At 40.5% G+C, this 24,687-nt stretch overlaps 2 protein-coding genes, 2 non-coding genes and 1 pseudogene across 4 annotated transcripts; all 5 read right to left on the bottom strand.

Moving 5' to 3' along the window:
- Window positions 1-373: 373 nt before the first annotated feature.
- Window positions 374-7,455, bottom strand: LOC104456173 (putative GPI-anchor transamidase). The gene is made up of 11 exons (XM_010070915.3): window positions 7,196-7,455; window positions 6,410-6,451; window positions 6,190-6,334; window positions 5,221-5,450; window positions 4,343-4,400; window positions 3,207-3,284; window positions 3,013-3,101; window positions 2,600-2,681; window positions 1,609-1,794; window positions 1,388-1,530; window positions 374-851 (listed from the first exon to the last, which is right to left on the bottom strand). The coding sequence occupies exons 1-10, from the start codon at window positions 7,411-7,413 to the stop codon at window positions 1,390-1,392; spliced, it is 1,269 nt and encodes a 422-aa protein (XP_010069217.2). The 5' UTR covers window positions 7,414-7,455; the 3' UTR covers window positions 374-851; window positions 1,388-1,389.
- A 2,715-nt stretch (window positions 7,456-10,170) lies between these two features.
- Window positions 10,171-10,262, bottom strand: LOC120287968. The gene has a single exon (XR_005546221.1). It is a non-coding gene; the product is annotated as a small nucleolar RNA snoR118 (small nucleolar RNA).
- An 81-nt stretch (window positions 10,263-10,343) lies between these two features.
- LOC120287948 lies at window positions 10,344-10,420 on the bottom strand. Its single transcript, XR_005546201.1, has one exon. It is a non-coding gene; the product is annotated as a small nucleolar RNA R66 (small nucleolar RNA).
- Window positions 10,421-11,850: 1,430 nt separating this feature from the next.
- On the bottom strand, window positions 11,851-12,255 carry LOC104416136 (antifungal protein ginkbilobin-like protein). Its single transcript, XM_018860152.1, has one exon. It carries the CDS (start codon window positions 12,253-12,255, stop codon window positions 11,851-11,853), a length of 405 nt encoding a protein of 134 aa, XP_018715697.1.
- A 3,346-nt stretch (window positions 12,256-15,601) lies between these two features.
- LOC120286624 lies at window positions 15,602-18,856 on the bottom strand (annotated as a pseudogene).
- Window positions 18,857-24,687: the final 5,831 nt, after the last annotated feature.

The following is a 24,687-nucleotide window of genomic DNA, read 5'->3' on the forward strand; positions in this document are numbered from 1 at the left end:
AGGACCATCTTGAATGGAGCATTGAAAGTACAAAAGTATATTAAAGAGAAAAAAAAGTTAATATCATGAAAATTTTAAATTATCATAAATTTATCCTAAATTAAAATTCTAAAATTAAGAACAGTTGACAATTATGTTAAATTGAGATTTTACCCTTTATTTATTATAAATATATCAATTTGTGATTTTTTTGTAATATTAACCCAACTTAACGAAAACTAATTGAGGATAAATTTATTATAAATATACTAATTTCGGATTTTTGTGGTCAAACAATTAGTTTAGAATAAATTTATCTTAAGTATACCACTTTGGAGTTTTTCTCCGTATTAATCTAGAGAAAAAACAAAACAGAAAAGTTCAGAATGGTAGATTTCCTTAAGAGGACTGAGCCAAACTAGAAAAGCTTCGATCCAGTCTAATTGGTAGAATTACAAGGTTCTGGCAGGAGATGTCACACAGAAGGAGAAGCAATAAGAGGGCACTGCCGTGCAAATTTGGTGCCCGCATAGATTTATGTCCCTTCACGGCAAAACCAAAATGTTATTACATCGTCACAATCACCAGATCGGCGCTGGGGTAACATTATGCGTCACGCAACTCGGAGAAAAAGGTTCCCGTTGCATAAACGATCATGACATAGCTGGGCTTGCATGAAAGCACAAATCAAAGTGCCAGCTTGGTGGTCAGCGACTCTCTCGTGGAACTTCATGCCTGACAGATGCTGCAGGATTTCTTTTTCTCCGCTCTACTAGCTATGTGAACATCTGTAATTGCATCATCCTCACTAGCATTGGCCTTCCACACGCATGCCAGATTCTTCCCGCTGAATGCATTACGAATGGCGAAACCTGATGAAGAAAATTAAAACTGGGATCAGACGTTTTAGAAACCAAAGTTCAGCCATTTCAGCACAGGCAAGTGACATCCCGGTCAACCAAACCATCTTCGTAGCCAGAAGAAGAAAAATCAGAATTTGGCAGGGTAGCCTCACTTGTAATTAAGCAGAAAGAGCTATAACAAAAATAATGGAAGCTAGGTCTGTTGGTGGGATCAAACAGAATTTGTCCTATGGTAAAAACTGCCTATTTCGCTTCTACATGGAATGGATGAATTGTTTCTGTGACTGGACCTAGACAACCATTTCCTTTCAGCGCATCTTTAGACTTTAGTAATACTCACGAATTAAATTTTATAGTGAAATAGAAGATCCAGATGAAATGCAAGTAGAAAAACAAAGTCTGATGATCCCCTGAAAAGATGGAGAGGAAAAACATGCAGAGTGATGTTAAAGCATCAACAGCCCATCAAAAAGTCGAAGTTTCAAATGCAGCAAGTCCTGCAGCAACAAATGGAGCTTAGCAGTTCAGAGGAGGGGTTTCTCTACCTTCACAAGGATATCCATGTTGAAACTGCCAAAAATGGAACCAACATTAGCATGCCATAGTACACTAAGGTATCACCATCACCAAAGCTTTCCAACTTAATATGGAGATCACTCCAAATATATCCAAGAAGACCCTGTTGAATCTGCAGGAACGTCCACTACCATTAAAATCACCTCTATCAACATAAATTCTTTTGTTAAAATAAACAAATTTCATATACCGTCTCTAGGTCACCATTGTCAACCAGATCTGTTTCCTGCAGCATTTTTCCCTTCCCATCCTCAATGGACTGGTCTGGAGACATTGTAATATCACCTTTACGGGAGTCTTTTCTTCGGGGAGATTGGTAAGGTGAATCAGTGTAGATTGTTTCCATCACTGAACCAAAGAAGTTCGTCACAGGCACCTGCAATCACTCCAGTTCAAAGAAACTATCCCCAAGTAAATTTAAAATTTGATAGCATTATAGTCTGAAAAAGTACAAAAATAAGCCATTATTCACAAAAAAACTTTTGATGCAAGTGTGCAGTATGATGTTCCTAAAGAGTTTCCTGTTCTCTTAAGCTCTCAACCACCTGGACACAGTTGTTCTTTTCACTGTCTTGTTCATGTCTATGGAACATAAACATCAGCTTAAAAGCATATCTTTTCAAACTTGGTAACTGAACTATCATGCTGCATGATTATTGTTAACCATTTTGCACAAAATCAATTAGAATTTAAAAAAAAAAAAAAAAACAATTAGGTAGATTGTTTCAAAACTGCAAAAAAAAGCCACAGATGCAATTGCATATTTGCTTCAGAGTTTAAGCAATGAAAAGCAATCTGTGAAGGACAGTATGGCAGTAAAGCTGATGAAGAGCAGCTGAACTAATCGATGTAGGTTCTGCTTGTGGGAAATGATTAGTCATTCTGGGAATAGTCCCTCCCTCTCAATACAGTACACCATGTGGGACTCATAATCATGTAAGGGAGGCACTAAACTTCCAAAGTAACCAATAATTTCTACCTCATGACTTGGCAATCACATGTGCTCTGAACAAAACCAAGGGATAAACATTAGAAGTTGAATTTTTAAAATCAGGTAATAGACATCATAGAATCAAGTGTCTGATTTTTTGAGACCTTCCATGCATTTACTCAACCAAAACAGCATATTTAAGGATCCAAAACAATCCAAGAATCAATGAAGCAAAGAAACAGATCCATACCTCCTCTAGACGTCGTTGATACAAATCTGTTCTGTAATATGCATTGGACATCAACAAACTAGGGTTGTACGAACTGAAAAGGCTGCAAAGCACACCCAAAAAATGCTGATAGATCAATTTATCAAATTTAAACCAAATCATTCTCCACAAATTCGCCAAATGTATAGTGAAACATTTTAGAAGGACCTTCAAAGGTTAAATGACAAGTCTACTAAACCTCCACCATACTATCTATGTAAGTCAGAGTTAGATGGTAGACATAACATCATGGTGTCTACAAGCATCATTGGGTTTGAGAACTGGAAGAAAATCATGAACACCAGGAAGGGCAAAAAGGATAGAGCTGGGAGTACAACATAAAGCCACAAAAAGTAACTGCCTAGTGTCTACTTTAGTAGCATAGTTGCAGATACCTGCTTAGTGAAGCATTGTCGTACATATTCAGCCTCTCAAAGTAAGCAAGGGTGTAAAAGGTAAAACGATCCACGACTGAAACACCAACCTATCTCCAGGGACAATATAATGGCAAGGGTATCAGAATATCCATCAGGAACTGGACAACACCAGTAATTTCCTGGTCAAAAATGAATGCACACAATATACTTACATCAGAGTCCAAGTGATGTGAGTAGGAGTTTTCTCCTTTCTTGCTACTTCCAATAGCCAAAGCTCCTGGGGAATGAAGCTGCAAGTTCAGAGAATATTTCTCTTATGAGTGATGAGAAACTCTCTCTCTCTCTCTCGTCAATTCAATGGTTAACAGGTTTAAAATTATTCTTCAGTTGAATACTTAACAGCGATATTGACTAGATAATTGAGTGATCCAAATGTTTGATCCAAAAATTCATCTAGAAAAGCACATGCTTGCAAGGGACATAATGAATCAGGGATGCAGAAGAATACGATAAGTGCCCACCCCCAAAAATAAATAAACTGAATATATAAATAATTGTTGTGCTTTGCGACCATACTAATAGAGTCAAAGACAGCCCAAACCATCCTGCTTGATTTTATAGGATCACAACAACTATTCTAAAAGCTTAAGCTTTAGATTAAGGCATGGTTTACTATTTAAATATTCTAACACTCCCTCTCATGCTTAGTCTGGTCTTTTACCTAGTACTAAGCATGGAAGGCAAATGGAGCTTGGAAAGATTCGAACTCAGGACCTCCAACTCTAATACTATGTTTGATTTTATGGGATTACACCTAACTAATCTAAAAGCTTAAGCTTTGGATGAAGGTGTGGCTTATTATTTAAATATTTTAATACTTCCTCTCACGCTTAGTCTGGTCTTTTACCTAGTACTAAGCGTGGAAGGCAAATGGAGCTTGAAAAGATTCAAACTCAGGATTTCCAACTCTAATACTATGTTTGATTTTATGAGATTACACCCAACTAAACTAAAAGCTTAAGCTTTGAATGAAGCGTGGCTTATTATTTAAATATTCTAACACTCTCTCTCACACTTAGTCTAGTCTTTTGCCTAGTACTAAGCGTGGAAGGCAAATGGAGCTTGAAAAGATTCGAACTCACGACCTTTAACTCTAATACCACATTTGATTTTATGGGATTACGACTAACTGTTCTAAAAGCTTAAACTTTATATGAAGACATGATTTATTATTTAAATATTCTAACATATTCAAACCGGACTAAGCGGTAGTTATGCACTTACACGTCTAGGTCATACCGATAACTTAGAAAAGCAAAAACTACATGCCTTTGGGACACTTACATACCTGGTTGAAGAGAGTGGCAGCTTGGCAAGTATCCACCATTATAAGTAGCTCCTTAAACCTGAAATAAAAATGATTAAACATTACAAACATCGATTGACAAAATAGTGAAATGATCAATTTTTATAAGACAGAAATGACAACAATTCAATGATGCCTGTCCCAACGGTAAAAGGCAAGGACCAAACTAGCTCTTTAAGAAGACCCTTATGTCAAACTAGTGATATAAATTTGGATGATATAAGGAATAAAGATGCTAGGCACAACATATTTTACCAGTCTTAACAACGTCAAGTCTTAATACGGAGCTTAGTCAAGTAGAATGATCTCAAGGGGCATCAATTAAATGAAAATGACTCCTTACAATTAAATGTTTCAGAACAATGACCTTTCTGCCCAAATTATCTTTAGAACTCTACAAGAAGAACAAAGTGAAAGGAAATGAAGAATGAAAGGGCATAAGATTTTTTTTCTATTTGAAAGCCGATTCCTAGAATCCATCTTTATAAAAGGACCACCAAACCAAAGTACCAAAAGGAAAACATGAGATATCACCACAAATTCACCACAAATTGATGGACAGCCCATCCTTTCCAATGTTCAGAACATGTGATATCTTAACAGATGTATGTCTCTCATTAAAATGAGAGTTGTTCCTCCTTATATCCTTTTCCATTTATTTATTATCATTGGCTCACATACTTTCATTGTTCTTATAATGTCAGACAATTTATATATTCCTATGTACTAGAATCCTTACTAAAGAACAAAACTCTCAATGGATAATGGAGTGGTTTATTTATAATTTAAAAAAAAAAAAAAAAAAAAAAAAATCCATACAAATAGATGAAAACCTAAATGCAATTGATCAATCGTCTAACCTGCGCTTTTCTTTCATTTGTTTCACTGCATCAGCTAAATCATGACTTTGTAGCTCTTCAGAGTCTTGAAACTTTAAAAATTCATCTCCACCATGCCCTGTCATGTAAAGAAGAATGTGGCTTCCTTCGTCACTTAAAAGACGCTTGGATCTTGGAACAGATGTTTCATGACGCCCAGTCAACACCCGCAAAAAGTTCTCAGCAGTAACTTCATAACCACGATAATCGACCTGGAAACTTCTCAGTTATCATTGACTGAAAATAAAATATTTCCTTTGCAGAAGCATGACATAAATGTTAGCTCCATGAAAAGAAAAATTGTTGCAAGTATGTAGCAGATGAACAAAAAAGCATGTCAATATGCTTCTTAATAGTCAAATCACACATTACATGCATGCAGAATGGCATACAAGATTGTTCCAACACAGAGTATGCAACTTCAAAATGTAGGTAAAAGAAGGAACAATAAATTAATGTCTTTTTTTGGTAAGGAACAATAAATTAATGTCTACGACCACATAAAGCTAGAAAACAAATGATCTAGCACGTGCAACAAACTACGTAAAGAAATGAAGTTCACTGGATTAAGCGCTTGAGCCACCGGATTGAACAGCAGGACACATGCCAACTAACTAGACAGAAATTCCAAAAAGACCAAAATTAAATCAGTATACAATTCAAGCACGATCTATAAAGTTAAGCCTAGCCCTCAGATTTGAGGTATGCATGGGAATGCATGTAATTCATTTAACGGGAAGCTGATAATTTCACTTATATACATGTTCTACGAAAAGAACCGGAAAGGTCCATAACACGACCAAATCTCTAAAATACCTTCCCTATAATTCTTTCCATCTTATGTGGCTTTCATGTCTTCCTCACAACTTTCGTGAAGACTAATGGCAGAACTTTTAAAGCAGAAGGCTTAGAAGCTAAAAAAGGCAAAAAGAAAAGTGCTGACAAATTCACCTCTACATTATCTCCATACAGATTAAGCCTGTGATTTTCATTGTTGAAGACTTGTGCAGGATATTTATTTCGGGAATTACAGGCCATATCATCAGCAAGCATCAGTATTATCCTCTCATCAGGTATACCAAGCCGCTTCACTGTCCTGCAAGATCAAAGATAAGGATGGAAAACATAAAGAAAGCCACAAGGAGATTGTTATACAAGTAAAATAGCTAACCTGTACAAGGATAAAGTATTGGCCATGTGCCGATAATTGAACCTGAACCAAAAAAGTTGATGGGTCAAAACAAGTGGCAACCTTGCTCTAGATTGAGGAATAAAGTCGCTGTTCATAGATACACGTCCAAGACTAGCTCAATTTGCGACATGTCATGCAACGGAATGAGATCAAGGATAAAGAAAGAGGATAAAATGCAGAACACTACTTTGGGAAACACCAACGCCTGTGACATCACATAAAAACCAAATTCTGACCTAACATGAACCATGAAGTGAACATAGCTAAAAAACTATATAGCTTCAGGGCCAATTTTCTGCTAAAGCAACATAGTAAATATTAAAAAACATAAAATTTGAGGTACCATCATATCAATGGTATTGTCTCATCGAGTGCTTAAGAACATTACAGCAAGCCGTCAGAGCGCCAAAAACGTAAGTCGAGAAAAAAACATTGTAAATGGATCATCAAAGCAGAGAGAGATCATACAGGGAAGATCGACTAGCTTAACTACACACCAATATCACCAGCACTCCCATGATGATAAGACACATAATTCATGAGAAAACACAAGCAGATCAACACAATCACCATCATCATCATCATCATACTGTTGAGCTAATTCAGTGAGCTCAATTCGCTAACTCCTCATTCATTCCCAAACCGTTTCCGTAAATTGTAACAAGCAAATCGCGGAAGAGGCGGCGAACAAAGATCAGGCTGATTCGGATAAAATCCACTACGAGAGAGTGCGAATTCAGAAGAGAAGATGGAAGAGAGTCGCACCAGAAGCGGGAGGTGCAGACCAGGACCGCCCAGTTGTTGGTGTGCATGGAAGTCTCGGCGGATGATGAGGAGGAGGAAGACAAAGACGAAGACGAAGAAGCGCCGGCGAAACCGTTGCGACACGCAAGCGAGAGCAAGATCCACATCCACAGGGTCGCCGCCGCCATTATTCGCGAGAGAAAGGAGGAGCGAAATCGACTGTGCATCTTCAATCGCATTCTCCTCTTCTCCCCTGCTTCTTCCTCTGCTGATCTCCCTCTTCGCTCTCGCTTCTCTGACCCGGATGAGCAGATGGGGCCTGACCCGATTCGTTTTCGGGTCGGGCATGTGCCTGAAGCCTGAACCCGCCACCAGCTTGACTTGTTTTGTTGCTTTGTGTTGCGCCAGTGCAATTCAATTTGCAACCTTCTTCCTTTACATTCTCTTTGGATATGATTCTTCGATCGGTTTCTTCTTCTTCTTCTTTTTTTCACTTGCTAATAATTTTTTTAAGGGAAAGGCCCAGACTATAAAATGAAGAATCTTAGCTTAAGCTACTCCACAAATAAATTGTCGTATAAGAAATTAGAGGAAAATTTATCAATTTAATAATGCTTTTTTTTTTATCGCTTCTACTCTAATCCTACTCTGACACTCACTCTCGGACTTTTGCCCTACCTTCTTACAGAAAGCATGGGAGTCGAAACCCATTCCCGAAATGAAATCGTCACCACCCTAATTCTCCGAGAATGTGGAGATTTGAACTCGCACCTCCCTCTTCCAAGTTGGAATGGTGGCTACTAGGGCGAACCCCAGTGGTTAATTTAATAATGCATTTGCTTCACAAAAATTTAAAATTTGAAAAATATTATTAAAAAATGACCACTGTATTGCTTACAAAAATATATAAATGAAAATATTTTTATCACCCATGAAAATAGATAAATATAAATTATTATAAATAATAAAAAATATTTTCCATTGATTAATTTTTCTAAGTAGTATTATCAATCATTTTTAGCAATCTTAAGTTTTCCACAAAACAACCGCCCTAAATTACATCTCAACGTAAGAATGTCAATCAACCATCAACAAAAGGTCCAAAAATAGAAATCGGCACCTTTTCATAAAATTCTGTTTAGAACTTTGCAATTAACCTTTCCTTAGGCAGATATAAAATGTTCAACAAAATAGGAGACTGTCAAAAAGGACGACGTTGTTTGCAAATTACAGCCTAATGACTTTGTTAGCGAAACTCATGTTTTGTGAGCTAGAGTATTGAAATCTCTTTGGTAAAGTTAGCCATTTGGAAAAAAAAAGGTATTGAAGTTAGCATTAGATAATCACGGTGTAAGTCCGTTTTACAAATTAAAGAATAGTAGCTTTGTTCCATCAATTACTTGGAACTGATCACTCGTTCTAGAGAATGTAATTTGAAGGTCTATTTACTAATATAATGGAAGGACTACAGTTTTCACTTAGCACAAGGCGACAGATTTATAGTTACAACGTTTTGGCGAGGTCAGAACATGAAAAAATGGCAGGGTCTTATGGGTGCGTTTGGTTCAAAGATTTGATAGAAACTTTGAGTCCAATGCAATGCGAAAGCCCAAAAGCTATTTGGGAAAATGCGGTTGTGTTTGGTAAAAAAAATTTTGCAAATGGACTTTGAGTTGAACGTGCGTTTGGTAAAAAAAACATTTGGAAAGGGCTTTGGGTATTATATTTTCTTTTCTTTTTTTTTTTTTTTGGAAAATGGGGTAAACCCTTCGCCGGTCCGGCGAAAGGGCGCGCGCCCGCGCGAGCGATCTGGCGCGGCGGCCCGTCGCCGAGGTCGCCCGACCTCGGGCGACCCTCCGGCGAGGGTCGCGCGACCCCCCAGAGGGCGGGAGGTCGCTCGACCTCGGGCGACCCTCGGCGAGGGTCGCGCGACCGCCCGAGGGCCGGAGGTCGCTCGACCCTCGGGCGACCCCCTCGGCGAGGGTCGCGCGACCCACCCGAGGGCCGCCGAGGTCGCTCGACCTCGGGCGACCCGGCCGAGGGGCCGGAGGTCGCCCGACCTCGGGCAACAGGGTCGCGCGACCCTCGCGAGACCTACAGGCGGGCCGCCGGCCGTGAGACCCGGGCGGCGGTCGCCCGGGTCGCGCGGCCCCGGGTCGAGCGACCTGGTCGCCCGAGGTCGGGCGACCTCCGGCGGCCCTCTACTGGTCGCGCGACCCTCGCCGGAGGTCGCCGACCTCCTCGACGGCCGGGCCGGCGCAGGCGCCAGTCTGGGCTCGGTGGCGCCGTCCTGCCAGCCGGACCGAAGGGTCGCTTTTTCTTTTAAAAATAAACAAATGCGGGGGCAACGGTGGGTTTTCAAAAATTTTTGGGGTAAAATGGAAAATAAAATTTTCATTAAATGGCCCTTCAGCATTCGAAAATGCTGAAGGCTCAAGGCTGGTCTCCACCAGCCTTGAGCGCAAAGATTCCCAAGGGGAAACTTTCACTGGAAAGCCCCCGGGAATGGTTGCCAAACACCCATTTTTTGGGTGAAAGAGTTTTTCAGAACTGGATGGGCTTCTAAATGCCCATCCAAACGCACCCTATATCATGCTTAGAATTTTTCCCCCAACCTCGAAATGGAGTCCTGTGAAGCTGAGTTCTTTTTTTTTTCTTGAAATATCCACTTTTCATTAATAGCTTGAAGAAAAAGAACCCAGTTTTAATGAGAGGTTGAGCTTAAGTATTTAATATTTAAGGGCAGTCCATGTAATGTTCTTCAATGGATGTACACAGAACATATGCCTTGGTGCATCCGTTGTTAATTGGGGAACAGCTCCAGAGCCACAGACTCTACTCGCTTTGCTCAGGTGCTCACATTGCGTTCATTTCCCAAAATTACTAGCCTAGACAAGACAACCCTGCATCATCGTCGAGAGAGCACATCAACTTCTCTCTCATCAGTTTAAAACCAACTACAGGCCATAAAATTAGGAGTCCAAGGTGAGGAGGAATCATCAGACAGAGCTTTCTAGGCTGCGATTGTCCATCAAGATCGGCAAGTTTAGCAACTGCCTCAGAGCCCAGTGCACATTGCATCATCTGAATCCCCCACCCACAGACACTCCAGATTTATAAAATCAGGTTCCAAAAGAGGATTCCAAAATAGTTTGGAAACGGCAAAGGGATCCTCAGCCAAAAATGCTTGTAATTGTCATCAAGTCACAAGACAATCAGGTCTCAAAGATATATGCCATCATCGGATCAAGAACAAGATCGAACACCCTCCAAAAAAAAAAGAAAAAGAATAAAAAAATCTCGACTTCTTTTTCTTTTTGAAATAAAGAGAAAACCCACAAAGAGACGACATCAAGGTTAAAAAAGAGAGAAGAGATTTTGCAGGGAGTTATTCGCTGCGCCCGGTACAACAAGAGAGCTGAGGCGAAGCGACTCAACTTCCCTGCACCGCACTCTACGCCTCCACTCGCATCAACGACGACGGACGACCCTCCAAATCACCGGCGATGATACGCCCGACCGGAGGGATCCCCGCAAGAGGCACGACTTGCAACAGAAATCTGAAGGCGAACCAAAAAGAAGAAGAAGAACAAGGAGGAACAAGAAACTCAAGAACATGTAACCTCTGATGACCGTCAGTCCATGCGCAGCGCGGTTTGCTCATCCATCTCTGGGAGCCAGTGGCTTGGGTTTTATAAAGAGAAGCGCGATGGGGTGGAAGAATTAGGGTTTTCTCCCTTGTGGGTTCAGCTCCGGTGCAGCCCACTTGATCCGGTCCATCCACAGAGTCCGGCCCAATCGTAATATCCTTCTCTTGAGCCTCCATCAAATCATAATCCTCAATCGGATTATGATGTAAAAGCTCGACTTATTGGCCAGTGCAAGAAATTAAATATTTTTTTAATTCAAGTCAACAAAAAAATAAAATCAGATAAATTTAGTTTAACCCGATTGTCAATTCGTTATGTTTAATATTGTTGGAGCTATAACTTTTTTCCCTTGTAAGAAGTAGTTTTTAAAGCATAGACATTGGCTCAAAATACTTGAGGCACGCAATTTGTCCGATTCCTGAGCTATACTTATTTCTCAATTGTACCAAAAGGAAAAAAAAAAAACATTATTTTGGATTGTCAATCTGTTAGGTTGTGTTATGAAAGATTAATGGATTATTTTGTAAGGAAATGTGAAACTAAATACTAAATGAATTATTGGGTGTTAGAAAATACTAAAAGTATATTTGAGTGACTCAAGTGTGTTTATAATTCCCGTTATATCTTTTCATCTATAATGATATTCTTTACGCTCTCGTCATGAACTCAGGTCACATCAATCAAATCGTGTAAATTTAATGTTCGATTTATTTTCTTGTTAAATCTGTTTTACTATTTGATCACTTGCTTCTGTACAACAATATACTTATCTGAGTTCTGATTCTGGTTCTGTAGTTACCTGGCAAAAAAACCCACAAGACCTTCTATTCGGGCCTGAATTCAACTTTAAGCATTTACCAGTCACTTGAACCGCATTCTTTAAGCACTCGTTTCAGTTTGAGCCAAGTACAGTAGGATTGCATACATATCTGGAATGGTGAAGCATAGTCAATCACAAAACATTTTCGGCTAATCTGGTGATAGGTTTCGATGTCTTGCCCTCCTGCTTTCTCCAACGACAGTAGCTCAACCTTCAAAAAATCGATAATTCTCGTACCTGATCCTGCAATCTTCCAGTTGGAATTGAACTCCAACGTGGTACTCGCACTGATCGATTATCAAGTTTGTGGCGGACTTCAAGCAGGAGTCGCAGTCCGAGTGGCTGAGTGCCCCGTCGCACGCTCCGTGACCGTAGCAAAGGTTGCTAAACGAGGGATTACTTGTGATGTAAAGATTGAAACCTGAGCTCGAGGTTTTGTCCATCAGACGGTTGAGGACTTCGGCTACGGAGCCAGCGTATGTATCGTAAATGCTAAACTCGTCGGCGCTGCAAATTTTGTATACCAGCGAAACGTCCGGACCACTTTGCGCGGTGTCGAGAACAGAAAAGAGCAGCAATATGGTGATTGAAACTGTCTGCCAAGCAGTCATCGTCGCTCTTGTTCTCGCCCCTCGTGTTTTCTTGAGTTTGTCTTGTCAAAAAGCACTTGAAATCCGACTATTTAAAGAGGGTAGTTTCCACCGGTTTCTCCGTCACTCTCTGTCCTTATTCTGTTTACATTGCTTCGTTTGATAGTTCATCTTACAAGTTGGGCACTAGTATATGTTAGAAGATGTGCTTCTCATGCCATTTCACGTACGCTATCTTGTCCACGTACGTCTAGCAATACTCTACTAACAAAGTGACACCGGCGGCCTTTATAATTAATTGAAGAGGAAGACATCGTGATTTGAGCACATATTAACATAGTTTGTATAAATTAAATCAAATGCTTAATCAATCAACCAATATTCCTTTGATTTGAATAAGAAGATTCCAATTCGACATTAAAGAGAAATTTGTTCTGAACGAATTGCGTCCAAAACCTATATTCTTATATTTATCGTTAGAACTGTCAAGCGTTTGTTTGAGTTTGTTCTTCCCCAAAAGATACAAAAAGGAAGTTCACATTCTCATATATATATCAACGGGACACGTACTAGGTCCCGTATCACTATTTATTCAATTCTTCTGTGTACATTTAGATGGTCTTATTTTGCATTATTGTCTCTGTTTATATACTGACTGGTCATATGTTTTCCCATAATGGAAAATAAAGAGTTCTTCTCTTCATCGTTAGTGAATGATGCCTACAACAACAGCACGGCATTTAAGCGTGGCATTTATTTTGTGAAGTAGATTGAAAGCATGAAAGGTCAAGATGAATTATTCAAGAAGACAAAAATTGAGTTGCTCAAGTTCGAACATGAATCAGAAAGGAAGCATTTTTGTTAAATTTTGTCTCCAGTTTGAAACAAACCCGATCCAAGTTAAAAACAAAGCCAATTTCACTACTTTCCACGTTAGAGTCGGATTCCTAATTCAAGCCAACAAGTCACAAAAGGGCATATGAAAATAGAGTTCTACTTGGTTATTAAATACTAAAGCAGTTCTAAATTGCGTATTCACCATATTCATAGTAACTAGCTCCCCTCCCCCACCCAAAAAAAAAAAAAAAAAATGCTTCCCCAAGAGTAAGTACGGATAGTAAGGCTAAATCATGTAAATCCCCAATGTTATTATGTTTTTCGTTGATTTAACTGATAATTTATTATTCCGCATCGTACTTGAATTGTAAGATCCATTAATTTTCACATTCAACATTCTTTTTAAAACTAGGATTATAAGTCATTTGAACATGATGATATAATGTTTAATCATATGTGCTATGGCAAGATCACATCAACCAAGGTTACTGAGATTGTGGTCAGGTTGATGTGACCTTGCCATTAAGGCATGCAACTTTGCATTGGGACTTTCACTCATTTTCATTCATCTCAAGCACGGGAGGTTACTATACCTATGTACTTTATGATAGCCAATGCCAAAACCTTGATGTGCAACGTGAAGCCCCTTATTCCTTCATGAATATTTTTCTTTTCCAAGGGAAAGGGATACACGAGTGATGTTATGGGGTTTTTCATCCTAGGGCAAATCTCACCCCTCTTTCTTCCCTTTGAATCTTTTAAGGACTTGCTTAGGTCCAATAATATATAATTATTTCGAGCCAAAAATTACAATTTTTTTTTTCCAATGGATTTCAACAAATACAGGTAAGTGTTTTAAAACTGTTGGCAAAGATTTTCCGGCTCTTATGAAACTAGCAGTAGAAGCCTCATGGCGAGCTTATATGTCTTCTTTTCCTCTCACTAGTTGTAGTAGGAGAAGTTTGGCACTTGCATCCATGCAAAACGATACCATTCTATTGTCGCATACTTAAATGAGTTTCTAATGACTTCCTTTTTCATTCCATGCCCAAGTAAGAACACCTTTGAACCTCTGCTTTAGACATTTCTGCGGACGATGTTAAAGCATAAGCTTCTTTTTTACAGCGAACTGAAATTGAAAGTCGTATTGCATTAAGTAAACTAAGCAACCGGACTGCATCAACCCGGCGACAGTAAAGCATAAGCTTCTTACATTTGTGATGGTGAAAGATAGATAATCACATGCCCCGAAAGGAGAGCATCTTCGGCTTATCTGGGGATAGGCTCGATGTCTCGCCTTCGTTAATGGTAATTAAAACTGCAAAACCCTATGTGCATTTATTCAAACATATCCCCACTTTTGCGAATAAGCTCCCGCTTTCTCAAACGACAGCAGCTCAACTTTCAGAAAAGTAATAGCTCTCGTACCGAATCCTGCAATCTTTCAGTTGGATATGAGCTCCGATGCTATATATACACTGATCAAATACTAATTTCACGGCGGACGTCACGCAGGAGTCGCAGTCTGAGTGGCTGAGTGCCCCGTTTCAAGCTCCGTGACCGTAGCAAAGACTACCGTACAAGATATCACTCGAGACGTAAACATCGAAACCCGAGCTCGAGGTTTTGTCAATCAGGAGTTGCAGGACTTCGGATACAGAGCCAGCATCTGCATCGCTAGGGTTGAACTTGTCTCCGTTGCAAATCTTGTATACCAGCAAAACGTCCGGACCACATTGCACGATTCCAAGAACGGAAAAGAGCAGGAACATAGTGACTGAAATTCTGTGCCAAATAGCCATTGCCTCTCTCGTTCTTGCCTCTCCTGTTTTCAAGTAAATCCTAGTAGTATTCGCTCGAAACCCTGCTCTTATAGACAAAGATTTTCTGACTACAATCCAGCTTGTGGAATCCTATGTTGAGCTTTCGTTTGATAGTTCGTCTCTACAAGTTTGGCTCTTGCATATGCTAGAAAATATGATTGTGAAAGCTTCACTTTTTCTTTCAACTTGGCAATTAGTTGGATTCAGAATCTAGTGCTAGCATTGAAATGGTTTGGGTCAATCTCATATTTTGAGTTGACAAAAATACACATTTTTCATATTCAGGATATTGCAGAAGTGGATATTGTCTTTCATGCTTCAGCAAAAGCATCGAATAAAGTTATTTTCCGAGACTAACTTACCGCAATCTCAACGCGTGATCAAGAACTTTCTCCATGCCGAATGAATTTCATCTCTCGTCCCATATGATGCAGTAAGCTCATAGCCTCTCAATTAGAACCCCACCTTCCAAAGGAGATTTTTTACTTTGCCTCCTGTATTCGAGTTTCCGACTCATATGCTTCCTTTCAAACTGTATAATCCTCAGACTGGGCGTCTCACTTTTTGAGAGACCTTCTAAACTATGCACGAATTCAACTATAGGCCTTTGTCGAAAGGCTTGAACCACAACCTTGAAGCACTTGTTCTTAAAAAATACTCACAGATGGGGTCATGCGACTTTCACCAAATATCAAATCCTACAACACTTAAAAACATGATTATTGTTTAATTGGTGATCTCAAAGTCTCATGTACTCGTTCAATCAGGTGCTTATTCCCAGAGCTATAATGGAAAAGAAAGTATCTACTTTTTCTTTGCAAGTGCATCATATATTTGTCAAATGTGTTGGATATCTAAGACAAAAATTGAAACTGTTAGTCCAGTGAAAGAAAGGAAAATACTTGTGGGGTATCTAGAAGATGCATTAAGATCTCTCCCGCCATCTCATTCTCTAGCCACCAGAACTACCTTTTTTCCGACATTGCGGCCAGTGAACAGGCCCAAGAGAGCAGCAGGGGCACTCTCAATGCCTTCAGAAACATCTTCAACGTATACAACTTTACCTTCTTTGATGTAAGGAAAACCATTTGAAGATACTTTGGGTAAAGGTGAAGATAGTCCCCAGCCAGGAACCCTTGCATGCGTACCCGTCTTCCAACAATATTCACCAAGTTATGCACACCTTCAGGCTGGTCCAGGTTATACTGCGATATCATGCCGCACACAGCGATCCGGCCGTGAATCCTCATGTTGAGTAGAACTGCATCAAGCATCTTCCCCCCGACATTGTCAAAATATATATCAATGCCCTCCGGAAGTATCTGTGAACAAAAAGCAACAAAAGCAGATTAATAGGTATTTCTCTGCAGACTCAATAAGGCAGAGGAATGAGAAACAGAAGGCATTTTACTATCAGTACTTTGATTTCCACTCAGGTGTCTATTAAAATATGAAAAGTTGCAGGCATAAACATTTGGAGATCAAACTTTCCTCATCAGTCATCCCTTATTCTGAAGGATTGTGTTATTCCACAATCAAGAGCATTTTTACAGATATTCATTATAAAATTTGATTATCCCAGCAGATGAACAGTAGAAATTATGACAGAATGAGCATTTTTTTTTACATCTATAAGTTAGCCATCTAGTGAAAAGTTGCAAAAAAGTTCTTAGAAGCCTTAACACTAACCTTTTCAGGGCTGCCTCAAAGTTTGGCTCTTCCTTGTAGTTGAAACCTTCGTCAAATCCAAACTTGTTCTTTAGAAGATCCACCTTGTGTTGAGAAAATGACAAAAGAATCAATACCAATGAAGAAAAACTCATCCGGGGTTTAGTCACTGACTCTGTCATCTACAACTTCCCAATTTCTGGTGGTTAGTTAGCCACCGATGCAGGCATATGAATGGATACGTCACTGAAGAATTAATAACTTCATCTATTTCAAGTAGAACTGTCTTCTACCTTTTCTTTGCTTCCAGCGCTGCCGACAACATAGCAACCTAGTAACTTGGCAAACTGTCCAACTAGCTGGCCAACTGCTCCAGAGGCGGCTGATACGAACACCCTTTCCCCTTTCTGAGGTGTGCAAACCTCATAAAAACCAGCATAAGCAGTCATTCCGGGCATACCTGCAAAATAATATTTTCAATGAGTCTAAAACATGGTCAATTGCATGCTCTAGTTGACAAGAAAGTGTCAGTTTCGGCTTAAAAGTCCTTCCAACAGTTATATGAGACAATTGCAGTATGATGGAAACAGAAATTACATTTTGTGCAAGCATGCCGGCTGTTCAACCGGGGATCGACCTGGTGGGTTGGGTTCTAAGTTGTCCCCTGAAAGTGAAACGGTTGCCATTCAGCTTCTCTTTTCAGAAACTTGAAATTGGCCAGGAAACTGTATTTTCCCAATCCCAGGTTCTAGAATCGGTTGTATGGCCAATTGTATCTAGGACAGGAATTGACCATTTTGTTCTCAGGCAAAACTCACTTGGGACGCCTTTTTTACCATTAAAAAATGAAAATTCCAGATTTGCACTAGAAAATAATTGGCTTATTAACCTAATATTTGAAAGCTACACATGTATAACTCGACCAATAACAGTTGTGTTTTAATTTCCTTAAAATTTAACTATCAAATCTTGAAAAACAGAGAAAAGTTTACTTCTAGGATCCACTCATGAACTGAACCAAACCAGCTTCCTGGTTCCAGTACAAATCCACCCATACATGCTCAACTATTGTCAAGGAAGAAGAATCAAGCAAGGAGAATTCTGAATGCTGGCACGTGAACCAGCGCAAAAGATGGACTAGCTGCACTACTTACCCTGAACAAGAATCAGTGTCATTCTTAATACAGGCCCATCTCTGTTAGGAAAATCATCATCTCAGAAGTTGTTTCTCATTCTTTTTCTCTTTCATTTTTCAGCATTTGATGCAAACGTAGATTCCACTGTTGGGCACTAAAGTCGGCGACCCTACAATCCTCGTAATAAAAACTTCAGTCCAAGCAGGGGATCTTTTTCTTTGCATTTTTGTGTGCATTAATGACAACAAAATGGATAAAGAAGTACGAGAAGGTAAGAAGTTACAACCATATAAGATCGGCATTCTATAGTCACTATTCGACTCAACAAGGAATTAGTAGGAAGATCAACGTGCGGAAGAGGACGTGTCATGACAGTTCATGTTCACCAAAAAACACACATGTCATGAATGGAGAGTTATGTGGAAATGTAAGAAAGCCTCACCGAGAATGCCAGTGTAGTAGGAAAGCGGGACATCGGTGGACTGGATTTTGAGGAGAGTCTCAGGAGCAGCGATCACACTATACTCCTCCCACCCAGTGGTTCCCCATGCCAACACCAAGTCTCCTTCCTTGAAATTTGGATGCCCTGATACCACCACTTTGCCCACTCCATATCCACTGAGGGGCTGCATATATGCATGCATGTGCCCCACATACACAAATATGAAGACACAACAGATCAATCCCAATATAAAAAGTCATTGGAAATCGCTACAGACCTTGTTCAGCATTCTTTAATAAAGAAACTGTCTATCATCGATGTACGGGAAAATTGAATGCCTAGAAAAACTTGGAACTTTCTCTATTCACATCCTCAACTGGTGGATCCAGGATGCACCCGTTAATGAAATCCGACTAGCTAATCCATTTCGAAACTAACTAAGTCGGGACAAATCAACGGGCGAGTGTCTTGGCAGCACTCGTCACGTACACTTAACTCGGAAATCTCTAATTTTCAATGTACGGATTGCAGTAAAGCACCTTACTTTAAGGAGTGCCTACTGCCTACGGAGAAACAGAGCAAAAAATCCGATCAATTTGTTCATTTCTCCCGAACAGCAAATCGGACCGAAACATCTGTCGACAAGGTAAACACAACAGAAATAACTGAGGACCGCGACGCGATCCGCAGTTCCACTGACGCCAACGTAACCGAGTGGTCGGAGAGTGGACTCACGGAACCAGGGACGAAGGAACCGACGAAGGAGGGGGAGTCGGGCTTCCGCATGCGGCCGCGCATGTAAGGGTCGCACGACAGGTACAGATTCTTGACGATCACCGAATTGGAGGACTCGGGAAGCTTCAACGTGATGGTGTTGTGGGTGGTCACGGCCATGTCGCTCTCCTTGGGCATTCCGGTCACGTAGTTCTTCAGGATCACCTGCTTGTTCCTCACTTCCTCCCCATCTCCATCGAAAACCCAGGAGGAATCTTTCGGACCCAAGACCCGAAACCACACGAACGCGAATGCAATCACGCGAGGAAGCGAGAGAAAACGAGGAAGAGAGGCGTGCGGATGCGAAGGGCTCTTCTCGAAGCTCCTCCGAAGATATTTTCTGGACGGACAGGGACAGGGACAGGGACAGGGAAGGAATTAAGAGGACAGATATCTGTGGATAGCAATTGGTGTTATGATCATCTGCCATGTGTTCACTTCACGCAACCAAATGGAAAGTGTTTCAAGTTTTGCCTTTATTTATTTTTTTTTGAGAGAGAGAGAGAGAGAGAAAGAGCTACTGTTGCGGGCATTGCTCGGCGAGGTGGTGAAGAAACCTGAACGGTGATGATAACCATGCGCTGCGACGAGCATTGTACTGTCGTTTTCAGAAGAAGATTGCAGCTTGACGGGGATGCAAGGAAACCACCCTTCTTTTCGTTTTCAGAAGAAGATTGCAGCTTTACTCTTGCCCCGCTGTTCTTTTTTGGGGCGAGTGAGTTTTCTAGTCGTAAACTGACCTCGAGTTCAGCTCCAGGTCTTCTTTCATTTCTTTACGAGTATATACGAATATGTGACCGCAGCTCCACAAAGTACTTGTATTTCCTGTTTATGTTGTCTCCCATATTGTCACTTTCATTGTTGTTCTTGTGTAGTTGAATTAAGCCTGTCTTAGATTTTTGTGCAGGAGCCACCTTGCTGTCGGTTCAATGTTTCCTTTGCGTTTGTTCAATTTTCCCGCGAATTGCGGACTCTAGATTTATGTTGGATATCTGCAATGCTGAAACTCTTGCGTTTATTTTCATTATATTGTTTCCTCATCTACCTCATTAGTGGTCGAGCAGCTCAGGGAGAGTGATAGAAGCAAAAAAGTTTTATGATCTGTACAACTTGCAAATTGCGGTCATTGGCTTGTTTTTTGTTTTGCATTACAAAATTATGAAATCTGATATGGTTATGGAATGCGTGCGTTGTCTTTTAATACTTTAGTGGATAGTGGAACATGACTATTCATATAGCAGTTGTGCCTGTTATCCCCAACTGAGTCTCCAATGTTCTCGTTGATTCTTGAGATTTCTTTTGGCCCAAATTCAGGGAAACGAGGTTCAAATATTGATTTGACCATATTGGCCGTGTGATAATTTTGTTCAGTTCCATGATCAGGTTCCCCCTGATAATCACAAGAATTTGTTTTATTCTGAAGGAAAAATGTCTATCTACTGTACTGGAAGCATTGAAAATGTGGCGATATTCTCTGCCTTCTACAATTTCACTTCTTTATGTCTCCAACAAGACATTTGCGATATATTAACTGTGTTTCTCAGGATCTTTGCTCTATTGAGTACATGATCATTACCTGATAGCTTCCCAAGCTATTCTGAGAAGAAAGGGGTATATCTCAACCTACCGCAAGCCTTCTACTTGGTCAATTTGGTATCCTGATGGTTTCAGCCACATCCTTGCCCCTCAATATAATGATTTAAGTGGTTACAGCTCCAATGAAAACCTTACTTCAGCATGTTCAGAGGATGGCAATAATAGGAAAGGAGTGTGCTCTGCGGGAAGAATCTTGGGTATCTTTCTAGAGCATCGACATTTCAGTGCAAATTGTGGTTTTCACAAGAATGGCACCATAACCAGAGAACCAGATTGCATATCTCGAGCAAGGATGAGGTGGATGTTATGGTCTGGTCGTGATGTCTCTACAGCTGCCACAAAGCAGTGTGATCCAGCTACCGATGATGAAGAAAATAAAGAACTTGTTACTAAAAGCAGAGAGTAAATTTCTTCTGGAAAATGTGTTGAGGCTGTTGAAGGCTTGAACTCTGAAAAGGAAATAGTAAAAGCAAAAGCCAAGCACCGCGATTCTGAAGGAATTAAGCCTTGTTTATGAGGTGCGATGTCGGTGAGCAGATTAGGAAGCCATCGTGTGATTTGCATTTCAGCAAGAGTTGGATTCATATTCCTTGCTCTGTTATTTTGGTGTATGTAGGGAGGATCGGGGTAAGAGACTAGTCCATTTGAAACAGAAATATAGGTCAACTATGCAACGTTACCTGTTCAGCTTCAAATTACTCTGGGTTGACATGAGAATAAGTCTGATGCAGCCCACATTGAAGACCGGCTCTCTCGACCAAGAAGATCGGCCCGCATTAAAGCTCGACGAAATCGAGAAGCCATAACGACATCTTGAGTCCATCCCGGAAGCTTGAAAGACACCTTGGAAGCTCGCGTGACGCCTTTACTAGTTTATAGTTTCCATGCCCTTTACTATATCTCCTATTTTCAATGCTCCGTTTTTATTTCTCCTAGTTTTCAACACTTTGTCTTTATTTCTCCTAGTTTCAACGTTCTGTTTTTATTTCTTTGATGATATAAGCCAATCCCTTGTAGAAGACAGACAACTTTTGATGAATTTTGATAAATGAAAAGCTTTGCTTGAAGCAAGCATCGTGAACCTTGTAGAGTTCATATCCTTGAAAACCTAGAAGAGTTTTCACTCCGTCCTTGAAGAGTCGGAGCTTTTGAAATCTGCATCCTTGAAGAGTTGCAGTCATCGATCTAGAAGAATCGGTGCCCCCTCAACTTCCATGGAGGCCTAGAAGAGCAACCAACGAAGTTCCTATCTTTTCCTGTTCTGTTCGTTACTTCCAACCCGATTTCGACTATCCTACAGTGCTTATTTCAGAAAACCCAAAACACAGAAATTGTAGATCCAGAAGTCTTTGTTCATTTGGCTTTGGAATCAGGTTGATCCGATCTGTATCGACAAAGATACGACTGTTCTCCTGAGCTTGCGCAGTGCTGAAATTACTGTTCGTCCCGTTTCTTGTGCGAGTCACTCTCCCGATCCTATTGTTTGAGAAAGCCTCCCTAGGCTTGCATCATTTGGTATCAGAGCTTTGGAGGAGAGGACAATGCCTCCAAGACAAGCTAGGCGTCGTGGCGGCAGAACCCTTCCCTCAATGAATTGCACACACTCGGCTGAGAATATGCAACAACAAATTGATGAATTGACGCAAGAAGTTCAGCGTTTGAGGGCTGAAGCAAATAATTCTCCACCGTTCCAGGACTGAAGATTCCCATGGTGACTCTTCCTCTTCGGAGAGTGTTCAATCTATTCACGGTCGGAGGCATGTTCGACATCGTTTACAACATATTCGTGAGCCAGATTGAGAAAAGGAAATCAAGAAAGAAGTTCCAGAATTTACAGGTAATGAGTCTCCTGATGAAATTGTTGATTGGCTAACACTTGTGAATGAGGTGTTTGAGCATCGAAATGTTCCGGAGAATTGTCGCGTTGGGATCATTGCTATGCAATTCCGAGGCAAGGCGATTGCTTGGTGGAGACGTGAAAAACAAACTCGCCAAGGCGTTGGCAAAGCACCAGTCACTTCGTGGAGAAAGATGGAGGGCAAGATTCAAAAATATTTTCTCCCCAAAGGATATAAGAGAGAGCTCTACCAACGGTACCAAAATCTAACACAAGGTACGCGAACGGTGGACCAATACACCAATGAATTCAATGAGTTGGTGATTCGTAACAATATCCAGGACCCAGAGGATGTGCTTGTGAACAAATACTTGAATGGTCTTCAATTTTACATTCAAGACGCCTTGGAAGTCCTCGACATTTGGGACTTAGGAGATGCACACCAACGGGCACTCAAAATGGAGCGCTCTCATTCTCGGAGACAACAATTTGCTAGTAAGCCTTCTACTCAATCCCATGTTTCGAATCAACCTGCTACATCCGAAATACATTGCTATTCTTGTGGGGAGTTGGGTCATCGTGCTAGCAATTGTCGAATCAATAAGAATCGACCAGCCGGTAAAGCCTTTTTGGTGGATGATGATTCCGATGAGAATGCTAAGAATCCACTTGAAGAGGAGTTGAAAGATGATGAAGAAGTTGCGGATGATGAACAAATAGTGCATGCTGACACTAGCGAACTTCTTATGGTGAGGAAAATTTTTCTTACTTCTCAAGAAGACACTGGAGATAGGTGGCTACGTACCAATATTTTCCATTCTGCTTGCACAATCATGGGAAAGGTATGTCAATTAATTATTGACTTTGGTTGTTGTGAGAATATAATTTCTGAAGTAGCGGCAAACAAGTTGAAGTTGGAATTAAAAGGGCACCCTACGCCTTATAAAATGTTGTGGTTGAAGATAGGTGCTGAGGTAATTGTTTCAAAATGATGCCTTGTTAATTTGTTCATTGGTTCTGTTTATAGTGACAAAATATGGTGTGATGTTCTGCCGATGGATGCTAGTCACATTATTCTTGGTCGACCATGGCAATTCGATAAGAGGACTATGCATGATGGTTATCGAAATACATATTCTTTTGAATTTGGAGGCAAGAAGATTACGTTGGCACCTAGTAGGGTGGGAGATTCTTCTGATGATGATGGCAAGAATTCGAGGACGAATTCTTTTAAAGATGGGGAGGATGATGCAGCCCACATTGAAGACCGGCTCTCTCGACCAAGAAGATCGGCCCGCATTAAAGCTCGACGAAACCGAGAAGCCATAACGACATCTTGAGTCCATCCCGGAAGCTTGAAAGACACCTTGGAAGCTCGTGACGCCTTTACTAGTTTATAGTTTCCATGCCCTTTACTATATCTCCTATTTTCAATGCTCCGTTTTTATTTCTCCTAGTTTTCAACACTTTGTCTTTATTTCTCCTAGTTTCAACGTTCTGTTTTTATTTCTTTGATGATATAAGCCAATCCCTTGTAGAAGACAGACAACTTTTGATGAATTTTGATAAATGAAAAGCTTTGCTTGAAGCAAGTATCGTGAACCTTGTAGAGTTCATATCCTTGAAAACCTAGAAGAGTTTTCACTCCGTCCTTGAAAAGTCGGAGCTTTTGAAATCTGCATCCTTGAAGAGTTGCAGTCATCGATCTAGAAGAATCGGTGCCCCCTCAACTTCCTTGGAGGCCTAGAAGAGCAACCAACGGAGTTCCTATCTATTCCTGTTCTGTTCGTTACTTCCAACCCGATTTCGACTATCCTACAGTGCTTATTTCAGAAAACCCAAAACACAGAAATTGTAGATCCAGAAGTCTTTGTTCATTTGGCTTTGGAATCAGGTTGATCCGATCTGTATCGACAAAGATACGACTGTTCTCCTGAGCTTGCGCAGTGCTGAAATTACTGTTCGTCCCGTTTCTTGTGCGCGAGTCACTCTCCCGATCCTATTGTTTGAGAAAGCCTCCCCTAGGCTTGCATCAAAGTCAGATTGCCATTGAAACTTTCAGGCAGGAAGAATCTTACCAGAAGGAGAGGCAGCAGCTAAGACAGACAATAGCCAATATCTTACAGCTAGCACCTTTTGCGGTCTTTTTTATTGTTCTATTTATGGAACTTCTGCTGCTTTTATTTCTGAAAATCTTTCCCAATATGTTGCCTTCAACCTTTTGAGATGGGATGAAAAAGAAGGAAAAAACAAGAGCAGTTATGTCCCAGCATTGTAATCTTCGCTCTGCATGATCTTGCTTGTTTTGTCCCTCTATTTTGGCTTTCATTAATTGGACAG

The sequence above is a fragment of the Eucalyptus grandis genome, chromosome 8 (genome assembly GCF_016545825.1).
Source record: "Eucalyptus grandis isolate ANBG69807.140 chromosome 8, ASM1654582v1, whole genome shotgun sequence".
NCBI lineage: Eukaryota > Viridiplantae > Streptophyta > Magnoliopsida > Myrtales > Myrtaceae > Eucalyptus > Eucalyptus grandis.